General features: G+C 46.3%; 1 protein-coding gene across 1 annotated transcript in view; it reads left to right on the top strand.

Annotated features, from left to right (window-relative positions):
* Positions 1-15,597, top strand: part of COCH (cochlin) — a 90,526-nt gene that overhangs the window by 60,478 nt on the left and 14,451 nt on the right. The window contains exons 6-7 of the mRNA XM_088456606.1: positions 2,407-2,469; positions 15,217-15,261. Of these exons, the coding sequence (XP_088312732.1) occupies positions 2,407-2,469; positions 15,217-15,261 (108 nt within the window). The remainder of the gene's footprint in view (positions 1-2,406; positions 2,470-15,216; positions 15,262-15,597) is intronic.

The following is a 15,597-nucleotide window of genomic DNA, read 5'->3' as shown; positions in this document are numbered from 1 at the left end:
GGGGGGAGGTTAGGGTTAGGCACCACTAAGAGAGGGTTACGGGGGGGACAGGGGAGGTTAGGGTACTTACCTGCCTCTCTCGGTATCTTCATCCTGTCGGGCAGCCGCTGGCATTTCAATCCCATTCCTTCAATTAGTACTGATGTGCCCCAAACATTCCGTGTTTTCGGCTATGCACATTTATACATGTCCTTAATTTTCATGTGTACCTCTAAGCAGGACTGCCATCAGAAATTGTCGGGCCTGGGACTGACAAAACAGGCAGCCCCCCCTGTGTTTTTGCAACTCAAGCCCCGCAGTGTCTCTCCAGTACCAGCCATCCCCCCTTCTGTCTCTGCCTGCCAGCCCCCTTCTATCTCTGCCAGCCAGCTCCCCTTCTGTCTCTGCCTGCCAGCCCCCTTCTGTCTTTGCCAGCCAGCTCCCCTTCTGTCTTTGCCAGCCAGCCCCCCTTCTATGCCAGCCAGCCCCCCTTCTATGCCAGCCAGCCCCATTCTGAGTTTGCCAGCCAGTCCCCCTTCTGTCTTTGCCAGCCAGTCCCCCATCTGTCTTTGCCAACCAGGCCCCCTTCTATGCCCGCCAGCTCCCCTTCTGTCTCCACCTTCTAGCCCCTCTCCTGTTTCCACCTGCCAGCCCATCTTCTGTCTCTGACCGCCAGCCCCCGCATGACATGACACTTACCTTCTTCTCTTCTGGCTCACATGCCGTGGCTCCTCTTCCTTTCAGCAGCATGACGTCACGCGCATACCGGTTTGCACAAAAAACAAAACATTATTGCACGGCTGCCGGGCCATGGCAGTAGGAGCTGGGGGAAGGTGGTAGTAGCTACTATCTAGTGAGTGTCCAGGTGGGCGAGCAGGCGGGTGGTGGGAGCAGACAGGCCACCCCATATAATTGTTGCACAGTGGGTGATAGGAACATGCTGGCCCCTCCACCTCTCTCTGAGTGTCTGGGCCCGGGACTAGAGTCCCGACAGTCCCCCCCTGATGGCGGCCCTGCCTCTAAGGGGGCGGGGCAAAACTATCAATATTGTGGGTTGTGATGTATAATTATTTTTCCTATTTATTCTTTTATGCTCTGCTAAATAGGTACCACAAACTCATAATGGTTTATTTACGAGTTGGGCTTTACAGTCCAATGTTTCTATCATGTTTATACCCAATATATAAAAGGGTAATGCTTTTACTAGCCGCTAGTAACAGCATTGCCCTTTTAAATATCAGACATAAACACGATCAGAAGCAACGGGTATTACAGACTGAAGCTTCATAAATAAACCCCATAATGTCTAAATGATCGGATGGATGTATGTGTACTACAAAGACAGAGGGTAATGGTAATGGACGCCATTTTGAATACAGTTATGTCCGTACATTCCTGACTTACACAGAAGGTTCCTATTAAACATATAAAAGGGAAAGTATTAATTACATAATTGCGCAAATAAATGCATCATGTGACAGTGGGGTACATGTGATGATAAAATTTTTGATAGTGTTAGCACACAGTTAAGTCCCAACTGTATATGATCAACTTAGCAAGGATCACAGTTGCTAATACGTACGCTATCGGCCAATCTCACTGTGCGAACCAGCCACTGTGAACGGAACTGCGATCGCGGCGGCTATGCAGACCCATCGCAGAGTGATTGACAGGAAGTGCCATTTGTGGGCAGTGACGGGGGGGTGGTCGGGCGAACGCAGGCGTGCCAGTGCGTTTCAACGCCGTCGCATGGGCTTGTATAAATGAGTCACTGCGATACAGGACGCAACCTGAGGTCTCATGGCGTGCGCTGAAGTTAGTAATTTCTGAGTTAGGTCTGACCTGTCTTAACTGTGCGTATGGGTCCGATGTTACTTGATGTAACCGATTATTTTGCTATGTTGCCCTAGTATACGGATGTGAGTAAGGGGAAGTGGGCGTCCTGATGTCAGGCTGCGATCGCAGTGCGAATGCAATTATTTGCACATCCCCACTGATATTAGCTGAATCAGGCCCATAGGTCGGTATCCATTTAGCCCAGACCATTTTTCTCACAAAAGAAATGGTCTGGAGACTCTGGACTGGTATAGAAATTTTTGCCTGGTTATATTCTAGGGCTATCTAATTAGAAGAACCCACTTTTTTCGTGAGTAAAATGTCCCATTTTTGTGAGAAAACACACAGGGTCCATGAAACCGGTGTGTTTTTTTTGCAATCACTGACACGAAAACGGGGCTTTTGGGATTTTTTTTTCTCCTGTCTGAGGTGGATAGCCCGGGGGATCCTTTAGCGCCCGAATAATATTCGGGGTTAATCGGATACGGGCCATAGTGTAATCGTTGAGAAAATCTCATTGAACGTAGAACATGAAAGGGAAGCAGTGTGGATGGACAATTTATGTGTAGTAAGTTTATTGTTTATTTACAGAACACAAGAGTCGGGGGATGGAGGTCTCAGGAAAACCGGTGTCCACTCAGGGGTCCTCTGCAAGTAAGTAATAATCTGTTATCTGAATTCGCAATGCACTCCATTTGAAATTAATGCTAAGTCAATGACACATGTCAGATGCACAGTAATGGAACAAAAGGCTTCCAAATGTGCACGTGTACGGTCACGGGGGCCTGATTAGCTAGTGCACTGCTGAACGGGAATCTGCACAGGCGCCAGACCCTTTCTGCACGTGTGCAGAACGGGCCTGCGAGCTTGCACTGTCAGTGATTAACAGTCTGCTGCCATTTGGGGGCGGGGAGGGGGCGGCGATGCCCTCCGTTTTCCGAAACAGAGGCGTGTCACCGCCGTTCCTTGGAGGGAAGAAGCCAGGATCTCCGTCAGCCGACGGAGATTTCCTGGCCTCTTCCTATAAACTGTGGCAGCCGACTTCGGGACCCCATGGGTCACCGCAGCCGACCGATGGTACACAGATTACCCGATGCTGCATTGGACAATGCAGCTCGGATAAGTAATGCACAGATGACGTGATGCCTCCTGCTGCATTACCATATCTGCAAGTGTCACAATTACAAAGCTGCCTGCGTACATACATCATATATCTATAGCCTGTGTGCAGCTTTGCAATTACAGTCCTTGCAGAATCAGCCCCGATTTTGTACATTGATTTTTATTTTAACATCCATTAATATGATGTGCTTTATTTGCATTAGAGGCATAACTGAAAGTGCAGGATCTTAGCACCAGTATGTATAACGTAGCCTTACTCTCATTATATTCTGTTTTCATATTATTCACTTGGAGTGAAAGGGTCCTGCCACACCACATAAAAATACTTTCAGGTCTTTAAAATATCATACAAGCATTTGACCATCAGGGCCAATTCTAGACCAATTGGAGCCAAGGGTGAAAATTTCCTTGCCCCCCCCAATACAAAAAAATAATTTAAGCATAATGAATGGAATACATACGGGAGACCGGAAGTCGAGATGCCGGCAGTCAGAAGACCGACAGCTGCATCCCATTGCTCAGAATCCCAACAAGGTATCGGTAAGTATCCTAACCCTCCCCCCTTCACCCCCTAACCCTTCCTTCCTGCATCCTAACCCTAACTTCCCCCTACCAGCCTAACTCTAACCCTCCCTCTTTGGTGCCTAAACCTAAACCTCCCACCTTAGTGCCTAACTCAATACCCCATCTGGTGGTGTCTAAACCTAACCCCCCTGCTCGCAGCCTAACCCTAAACCGCCCTTCCTGCATCCTAACCCGCCCTTCCCCTCTGCGGCCTAACCATAACCCACCCCGTTAGTGCCTAAAGCTAATCGCTAATCCCCTCCCCCTTGGTGCCTAAACCTAACCCTCCCACCTTGGTGCCTAAACCTAGCCCTCGTACCTTAGAGCCTAAACCTAACCCCTCCCTGGGGGTGCCTATACCTAACACCCCCTTCCCGCAGCCTGACTCTAGCCCCCCCCCCCGCAGCCTACACTACCTTACTGACCCTCCTATACCCTACACTACTGACCCCTCTCTACCCTACACTACATATCTTACTCCTCTATACCCTAAATTACATTACTGATCCTCCTATACCCTACACTACATTACTGACCTCTCTATACCCTACACTACATTACTGACCCCTCTAAACCCTACACTATATTACTTACCTCTCTATACCCTACACTACATCACTGACCCCTCTATACCCTACACTACATTACTGACCCCTCTATACCCTACACTACATCACTGACCCCTCTATACCCTACACTACATTACTTACCTCTCTATACCCTACAATACATTACTTACCTCTCTATACCCTTCAATATACTACTGACCTCTCTATACCCTACACTACATCACTGACCTCTCTATACCCTACACTACATTACTTACCTCTCTATACCCTACACTACATTACTTACCTCTCTATCCCCTACACTACATTACTGACCCCTCTATACCCTGCACTACATTACTGACCCCTCTATACCCTACACTACATTACTGACCCCTCTATACCCTACACTAAATTACTGACCCCTCTATACCATAAGCTACATTACTGACCCCTCTATACCATACACTACATTACTGACCCCCCTATACCTTACACTACATTACTGACCCCTCTATACCCTACACTACATTACTGACCCCTCTATACCTACCACTACATTACTAACCCCTCTATACCATACACTACATTACTGACCCCTCTATACCCTACCCTACAACACTGAGCCCTCTATACCCTACAATATACTACTGACCCCTCTATACCCTACACTACATTACTGACCCCTCTTTACCCTACACTACATTACTAACCCCTCTATACCATACACTACATTACTGACCCCTCTATACCCTACACTACATCACTGAGCCCTCTATACCCTACAATATACTACTGACCTCTCTATACCCTACACTACATTACTGACCCCTCTATACCCTACACTACATCACTGAGCCCTCTATACCCTACAATATACTACTGACCTTTCTATACCCTACACTACATTACTGACCCCTCTTTACCCTACAATATACTACTGACCTCTTTATACCCTACACTACATCACTGAGCCCTCTATACCCTACACTACATTACTGACCCCTCTATACTCTACACTACATTACTGAACCCTCCTATACAATACATTACATCACTGACCCATCTATACCATACACTACATCACTGACCCCTCTATACCCTACGCTACATCACTGACCCCTCTATACCCTACACTACATCATTGACTCCTCTATACCCTACATGGCATCACTGACCCCTCTATACACTACACTACATTACCGATACTCCTATACCCTACACTGCATTATTGACATCTCTATACCCTACACTACATTACTGACCCCTCTATACCTTATACTACATCACTGACCCCTCTATTCCCTACACTAATGAACTCTGTATATCCAACACTACAACACTGACCTCTCTATAACCTGCACTACATTACTGACCCCTCTATACCCTACACTACATTACTAACCTCTCTATACCCTACATTACATTACTGAACCCTCTATACCCTACACTACATTACTAACCTCGCTATACCCTACACTACATTACTGAACCCTCTATACCCTACACTACATTACTGACCCCTGTATACCCTACACTACATCACTGACCCCTCTATACCCTACACTACATCACTGACCCCTCTATACCCTACACTACATCACTGACCCCTCTATGCCCTACACTAATGACTCTGTATATCCAACACTACATCACTGACCTCTCTATAACCTACACTACATTACTGACCCCTCTGTACCCTACACTACATTACTAACCTCTCTATACCTTACATTACATTACTGAACCCTCTATACCCTACACTACATTACTAACCTCGCTATACCCTACACTACATTACTGACCACTCTTTAGCCTACACTACATCACTGACCCCTCTATACCCTACACTACATTACTGACCCCTCTATACCCTACACTACATCACTGACCCCTCTATACCCTACACTGCATTACTGACCCCTCTATACCCTACACTACATCACTGACTCCTCTATACCCTACACTACATTACTGACCCCTCTATACCCTACACTACATCACTGACCCCTCTATACCCTACACTACATCACTGACCCCTCTATACCCTACACTACATAACTGACCCCTCTATACCCTACACTACATCACTGACCCCTCTATACCCTACACTATATTGCTGACCCCTCTTTACCCTACATTACATTACTGATCCTCCTACATGCGACACAATGCATTACTGACCCCTCTATACCCTACACTACATCACTGACCCCTCTGTACCCTTCACTACATTACTGACCCCTCTATACCCTACACTACTTCACTAACCCCTCTATACTCTACACTACATCACTGACCCCTCTATACCCTACACTACATCACTGACCCCTCTATACCCTACACTACATTACTGACCCCTCTATACCCTACACTACATTACTGAACCCTCTATACCCTATATTACATCACTGACCCCTCTATTCCCTACACTAATGACCTCTCTATACCCTGAACTACATCACTGACCCCTCTATAACCTACACTACAGCACTGACCCTTTATACCCTACACTACATTACTGATCCCTCTATACCCTACATTACATTACTAACCCTACTATACCCTACACTACATTACTGACCCCTCTATACCCTACACTGTATTACTGACCCCTCTATATCCAACACTACATTACTGACCCCTCTATACCCTACACTTCATTACTGACCCCTCTATACCCTACACTACATCACTGACCCCTCTATTCCCTACACTAATGAACTCTGTATATCCAACACTACATCACTGACCTCTCTATAACCTACACTACATTACTGACCCCTCTATACCCTACACTACATTACTAACCTCTCTATACCCTACATTACATTACTGAACCCTCTATACCCTACACTACATTACTAACCTCGCTATACCCTACACATTACTGAACCCTCTATACCCTACACTACATTACTGACCCCTGTATACCCTACACTACATCACTGACCCCTCTATACCCTACACTACATCACTGACCCCTTTATACCCTACAATACATCACTGACCCCTCTATTCCCTACACTAATGAACTCTGTATATCCAACACTACATCACTGACCTCTCTATAACCTACACTACATTATTGACCCCTCTATACCCTACACTGCATTACTAACCTCTCTATACCCTACATTACATTACTGAACCCTCTATACCCTACACTACATTACTAACCTCGCTATACCCTACACTACATTACTGAACCCTCTATACCCTACACTACATTACTGACCCCTGTATACCCTACACTACATCACTGACCCCTCTATTCCCTACACTAATGAACTCTGTATATCCAACACTACATCACTGACCTCTCTATAACCTACACTACATTACTGACCGCTCTATACCCTACACTACATTACTAACCTCTCTATACCCTACATTGCATTACTGAACCCTCTATACCCTACACTACATTACTAACCTCGCTATACCCTACACTACATTACTGACCACTCTTTAGCCTACACTACATCACTGACCCCTCTATACCCTACACTACATTACTGACCCCTCTATACCCTACACTACATCACTGACCCCTCTATACCCTACACTACATTACTGACCCCTCTATACCCTACACTACATCACTGACTCCTCTATACCCTACACTACATTACTGACCCTGCTATACCCTACACTACATCACTGACCCCTCTATACCCTACACTTCATCACTGACCCCTCTATTCCCTACACTAATGAACTCTGTATATCCAACACTACATCACTGACCTCTCTATAACCTACACTACATTACTGACCCCTCTATACACTACACTACATTACTAACCTCTCTATACCCTACATTACATTACTGAACCCTCTATACCCTACACTACATTACTAACCTCGCTATACCCTACACTACATTACTGAACCCTCTATACCCTACACTACATTACTGACCCCTGTATACCCTACACTACATTTCTATCCCCTCTATACCCTACACAACATTACTGACCCCTCTTTAGCCTACACTACATCACTGACCCCTCTATACCATACACTACATTACTGACCCCTCTATACCCTACACTACATCACTGACCCCTCTATACCCTACACTACATTGCTGACCCCTCTATACCCTACACTACATCACTGACCCCTCTATACCCTACACTACATTACTGACCCCTCTATACCCTACACTACATCACTGACCCTTCTATACCCTACACTATATTGCTGACCCCTCTATACCCTACATTACATTACTGATCCTCCTACATGCGACACAATGCATTACTGACCCATCTATACCCTACACTACATCACTGACCCCTCTATACCCTACGCTACATCACTGACCCCTCTATACCCTACACTACATCACTGACCCCTCTATACCCTACACTACATCACTGACCCCTCTATACCCTACACTACATCACTGACCCCTCAGTACCCTACACTACATTACTGACCCCTCTATACCCTACACTACATTACTGAACCCTCTATACCCTATATTACATCACTGACCCCTCTGTTCCCTACACTAATGACCTCTCTATACCCTGAACTACATCACTGACCTCTCTATAACCTACACGACAGCACTGACCCCTTTATACCCTACACTACATTACTGATCCCTCTATACCCTACACTACATTACTAACCCTGCTATACCCTAGACTACATTACTGACCCCTCTATACCCTACTCTACATCACTGAACCCTTTATACCCTACACTACATTACTGACCCCTCTATACCATACACTACATCACTGACCCCTCTATACTCTACACTACATTACTGATCCTCCTACACCGCATTACTAACCTCTCTATATTCTACACTACATTACTGTCCCCTCTATACCCTACATTACATAACTGACCCTTCTGTTCCTTACACTAATGAACTCTCTATATCCAACACTACATCACTGACCTCTCTATACCCTACACTACATCACTTACCCCTTTATACCCTACACTACATTACTGACCCCTCTATACCCCACACTACATTACTGACCCCTCTATACCCTACACTACATCACTGTCCCCTCTATACCCTACATAACATTACTGATCCTCCTACACCCTACACTGCATTACTGACCTCTCTATATCCTATATTACATCACTGACCCCTCTGTTCCCTACACTAATGAACTCTCTATATCCTACACTAAATCACTGACCTTTAAATAACCTACACTACATTACTGACCCCTCTATACTCTACACTACATTACTAACCTCTCTATACCCTACACTACATTACTTACCTCTCTATACCCTACACTACTTCACTGACCTTTAAATAACCTACACTACATTACTAACCTCTCTATACCCTACACTACATTACTGAACCCACTATACCCTACACTACGTCACTGACCCCTCTATACCCTACATTACATCACTGACCCCTCTATTCCCTACACTAATGAACTCTCTATATCCTACACTACATTACTAACCTCTCTATACCTACACTTCATTACTGACCCCTCTATACCCTACACTACATTACTGACCCCTCTATACACTACACTACATCACTGTCCCCTCTATACCCTACATTACATTACTGATCCTCCTACACCCTACACTGCATTACTGACCTCTCTATACCCTACATTACATCACTGACCCCTCTGTTCCCTACACTAATGAACTCTCTATATCCTACACTACATCACTGACCTCTCTATAACCTACACTACATTACTGACCCCTCTATACCCAACACTACATTACTAACCTCTCTATACCCTACACTACATTACTGAACCCTCTATACCCTACACTACATTACTGACCCCTCTATACCCTACACTACATCACTGACCCCTCTATACCCTACATTACATTACTGATCCTCCTACACCCTGGACTGCATTACTGACCTCTCTATACCCTACACTACATTACTGACCCCTCTATATCCTTCGTTAATGCTCTCTCTATACCCTGCACTATATCACTGGCCCCTCTATACCCTACACTACATCACTGACCCCTCTATACTCTACACTACATTACTGACCCCTCTATACCTTACACTACATCACTGACCCCTCTATACCCTACATTACATTACTGACCCTCCTATACCCTAAACTACATTACTGACCGTCCTATACCCTACACTACATCACTGAATCACTGACCCCTCCATACCCTACACTACATCACTGGCCCCTCTATACCCTACACTACATCACTGACCCTTCCATACCCTACATTACATTTCCGACCCTCCTATACCCTACACTACATTACTGACCCTCCTATACCCTACACTATATCTCTATATCACTATATCACTGGCCCCTCTATACCCTACACTACATCACTGACCCTTCTATACCCTACACTACATCACTGGCCCCTCTACACCCTACACTGCTTTACTGACCCCTCTATACCCTACACTACATCACTGACCCTGCTATAAGCTACACTACATGGTAAAACCATCACTATACTACCTCTCTGCACTAGTGACCCCTCTATAAGTTACACTACATGGTAAAACATCGCTATACTCTCTGCACTACATCAGATAGGGAGAATTACTGGTAAATATAATACAAAGGGTAAAGTGGGCAAGAGACACTGATGCACTAGAAGGACGAGAGAATCTGAAAAAGGTAACACACAGGAGAAAGTTGACAACAGACTCACCATAAAGACAGGGGGAGAGAGTGAAATACTAGAAAAAGTAAAACAAAGAGGAATGTGGGCAGGGGATACTGAACGCCGACATCATTTATCCAGTTGTGCTGCCAGCACACATGAAATGCTATAAGTTGCATTCCACACTTATCAATCTCCCGGTGTCGGTGTTCCAGAGTCCACATATTGCTTGCCGACATATTCTGACTTTGCCACAGGAACAGGAGCATTTGCCCTCACACAGCATAGTAAAAAAAATAAGCACATATGTGAGGATACTGAAGACACAGAGGCTGGAATTATTGGAAGCTGCTATGCCGGACAGTTATAACTGTCATGTAGATAGTGTATAGGTATCTCACCCTCTGCTTACAATTAGTTACAGTTACTTCCTCCTTTTATATTGTCCTTCTATTAGGTATTGCAGAGTGCCCACTTGGAGCTGAAGCCAGGCAATGGATCACCAAGAAATTTCAATAGACAGTCTGAGCCTGGTTACACTATACAATATTCATAGTCATATATTGGTACAAGTATCAAATTGCGCTACATCTAGCGCATACATGCCTACTCTCCCGGAAGTTGCGGGAGGTTCCTGATTTTTCGCGTAACCCCCCGTACCCCTGGTAGAGTAGGCATTTCTCCTGCATTCCTGGCCATTTCTTAGTGAAGTGGGCAGAATGGGGGGAATTTCCTCAGCAATCGGTGGTCTCCGAGTAGGAGGCAGGGCTTAATGACGCGATTCTTCAAGAAACGCGTCATTTGGTCCCGTCCCCTATTTAAATATTCTTTAATCATGGCAATTTAGCGCAAGGGGGTGGGGCTTAATTACACGAAACGTCAGGCCCCGCTCACCATCGCCGCCCACCTGTTTCTCCTCCTCGGGCTTCTCCTGGGAGGAAAAACAAACTAGGCAAGTATAATCTAGCATGTTTGGCACTTAGCTCTTGTGAATAAATCTCTCCCTATGTCACTGTCACTAGTAGATAAAAATTAGCAATACAGATACTTCCTATCTCTGCATTCCCCTCCTGACAAACCCCCACCCACCTTCCCCTTTCCCATTATACTGGAGACACCTGTAGCACTATAACTAATCTCAGCTCCTGTGTGCTCATCAGCTCCTCACTCTTCTCTGCTCCCGGTATAGCCTCCCAGTGTCCCAGCTCTGTTATATAGACAGGGCCCCATTAGACACAGAATATTAATTCGCTTAGGGCGCACAGAGGACAGAGCCGTGTGGCTGCCTATCATCAGGGGAGGAGGCGCATGAGAACAATAGAGGATCATGCAGAGCTGATCCATCCTCCGCGGTGCACACAGGAAGTGCACAGTATGCCTGTAAATACCATGCCCAAAAGAATTGTCCCCAATTGTGCGCCACTGCCAACCCCTTAAACCATCACTGTAGCTTGGGAAGGCAGCGGTGCAGCACAGACCAGGGGGCGGATTGGACCAGGGGGCGGGATAGAGCAGTGCAGAGACAGCAGCTGCAGGGACTAGGAGGGGAGGCGGAGCAATGCGGAGTCTGAGAGTCCAGGCTGACTCCAACTGTGCCCTTCAAGGTTACAGCGCGCCATGCGATGGCCTGTCAGCCCTTGAGTGGCACTGCAGGAAGGCTGCTTTGCCGGAATCACCTCTATTCCTTTATCTAAAGTTAGACAGACAGTAATATTGGTCCTCTAAAATGCAAAAATATTTAAAAAATGTATTTCATTTAAATTAAACAGCATAGACTTGTGTGTGGTACATATTTTAAGAGTTTAGAGTAGGGGGCTCGTGTGCAGTCTCCATGCGTTCCTCCCACCCATTTCTCTTGTGAGCAATGTGCCATGTAGACTCTGGCACTGTGTCTACTGTGCATACGCTTATCTCTAGGAAAATTGCAGCAGCAGTGGCGTAACTGTAAATTTTGCTCCCCATGCCAAAAAACTTTCAGGCCCCCCCCCCCCCGCCCAAAGATCAAACACACCCAAAGATGACGTTTAAGGTGTGTGGTTACATGATACAGCAACGTGCCTTACACATTATGACACAATAAGTAATGCCACTTATAACACAGTGTGCCACACCGGAATGCCCCTTACAACACATTATGCCACACAGCAATGCCCCTTACACATGCCACACAATAATGCCACATATAACACATGACATACAGTAAAGCCCTTATAACAAATTTATGCCATGCTGTAATTCCCCTATTTCACATTATGCCACACTGTAATGCCACATACAACACATACAACACATTATGCCACACAGTAATGCCACATACAACACATTATGCCACACAGTAATGCCCCTTACACATTATGCCACACAGTAATGACCCTAATAGCACATTGTGCAAACAGTAATGCCAAATACACATTATGCCAAACAGTAATGCCCATTACATCCCACGCTGACAGATCTACTTCGCCAAACCTCCTCTCTGCTCCTGTCAGTCTATCACCTCAGCTCAAGACAGGTTGCACAGTTTTTATGTCCGTGTAGAACCAGATTATTGGGAACATATTTTATAACCTGTAAACTGTATGTATCAAGTTAGTGCCCCTTATACAGTGCCCCCTGTAGTTGTGCCCCAAAATGCAATGCTCCCTATACTAGTGCCCCTTATACAATGCCCCCTGTAATAGTGCCCCTTATGCAATGTCCCCTGTAGTATTGCCCATTATGCAGGGCCCCCTGTAGTTGTGCCCATTAAAGTAGTGCCCCCTGTAGTTGTGCCCCATATGCAATGCCACCTATACTAGTGTCCCTTATGCAATGCTCCCTGTAGTAGTGCCCATTATGCAGGGCCCCCTGTAATTGTGCCCATTAAAGTAGTGCCCCCTATAGTTGTGCCCATATGCAGTGCCCCTTCTAGTAGTGCCCCCTGTAGTTGTGCCCATTTTAGTAGTGCCCAGTAGTTGCCCCCCTGTAGTTGCCCTCAGTAGTGAGCACCCTGTAGTTGCACCAAGTAGTTGCCCCTTGCAGTTGCCCCAGTAGTTGCCCCCAGTAGTTGCCCCCAGTAGTTGCCACCTGTAGTGAGCCCCTTGTAGTTGCCCCCTGTAGTGAGCCCCTACAGTTGTCCCCAGTAGTGAGCCCCCTGTAGTTGCCCCCAGTAGTGAGCCCCCTGTAGTTGCCCCCAGTAGTGAGCCCCCTGTAGGTGCTCTCCCCCCCCGCGCGCGTACACAAACACACAAAGAAAAAAAAAACCACTTACCTTTATCCCCGCTCCAGTGCTGCTGCTGTCCATACCCCGGCGTCCGCTCCTCGGCACTATGGGAGTGACGTCCTGACATCACTCCCATAGTGCCCGGTGGGACCCGGAAGACGGAGGGAGCTCCGTCCTCCGGCTGCCGCCAGGGGTTTGAATAGGAGCCGGTCGCCCGCTGGTAACAGACTCAGCGGGCGCCCGGCAGATGGGGGGTGCGACTACACCCTCCGTAGTCCAGTGAGTTCCGCACTACAGCCCCCGTTACCCCCAAGCTACCCAGCGCCTCCAAGCCACCGCGGGGGCTGCGGGGGCAGTAGTTACACCACTAGGCAGCGGCACCATTTTCCCAGTGATTAATGCGTAGGTGCGTATCTCTGGGAATCACACACAGTGATTTCTGCAGTGTGGGGTAGTGGAAGTATATTTTATGGATGCAGTGTGCGGTGTGAGCTCCCCAAGACACGGGCCCATGCGCACCACACACTTTGCACCCGTTATAGATATACCCGTGCTTACAGTATATAATGGTTTTAATTACATTTATCAAATCAAGTGCTTTCGTTAAGGGCAGTGATTTTCCTGTTGTATGAATACGTTTACCAGATTATTTTCAGCTAGGCTTCTTCAGAAGGTGGGGAGATTCCCGGAAAACACCAAATACATGCAGCCCTGTTAGTCACAGTAGAGCAAGAGACGGAACATGTACCTGCAGATAAATCGGTCTCAGCCTGCTTTGGTACATTAATGCCTGGTAGGTAGAGATGAGCGGTTCGGTTTTATTCAGTTATGTTATTGGCTCTCAAGTGGTTTGGATAGTCAATAAGTTAAATCCGAACTTGCACTATTGGGCGAAGGGAACTGAACCAAAACCGAACCACTCATCTCTACTGTACCGATTGGTAGTTTTCAGTGATTTGCAGATAATTTTCAGATCTGCCAAATAATGGTCGGCAAATCGGCTGATCATTACCATACACTAGCAATCTATAGCTCTGATTGGTCAGTGAAATCCAACATGTTGGATAACCTGATTTACCGATTACAATCACTTGTTGGCAATCGGTGAACCCACATACATTGCAGATATTTTTACACAATCATCTGTTAAGCGGGGAATTGCCCCCCATTTGCTGACGTATGAGCCCCATAACCCTGCATAGGCCGCTGGTCAGTTGGCACAAGCTTACTGATCCTTATCTGTAGTGCTTTAAAACTGTGTAAGTCATTGTGTAAAATGTAGAGCTAAGAAAAACAGACCTTATCATTTGTAAACACTTTGTTCTGTGGTTCCTGCAGGCAGACGCCAAAAGAAAACACCAGAGAAGTCAACTGGAAATAAAGGTACCGTGCAATGTTTCTAAATAGGAGGAGAATTATGTTTGGCTCCACCTAACAATGCACCAAAGACTTTCCTGTATATAGTAAGAGATTGTGAAGACACACTAGGTCGATGGGTTGGCCGATTGGCTGACCCGCTGACCTTTTTGACGATCATCTGCCCAATGTGCAGTGTTTGACAGCTCAACTGGGCTGGCATTTACATTTTCCTGCCCAGTTGAGCTGCCAGGTCCCTATAGCATGTGTACGGGCGATCGGTGGGTCACCTGTACACACCAGCAGGTGACCCATATATCTTTCAGATATATCGTCCATCTGCTGCGCGGCACAGCAGATCGG

This window comes from Taudactylus pleione, unplaced genomic scaffold (genome assembly GCF_031769625.1).
Source record: "Taudactylus pleione unplaced genomic scaffold, aTauple2 ptg000707l, whole genome shotgun sequence".
Taxonomy (NCBI): domain Eukaryota; kingdom Metazoa; phylum Chordata; class Amphibia; order Anura; family Myobatrachidae; genus Taudactylus; species Taudactylus pleione.
This window is presented reverse-complemented; position numbering and strand designations above follow the sequence as displayed.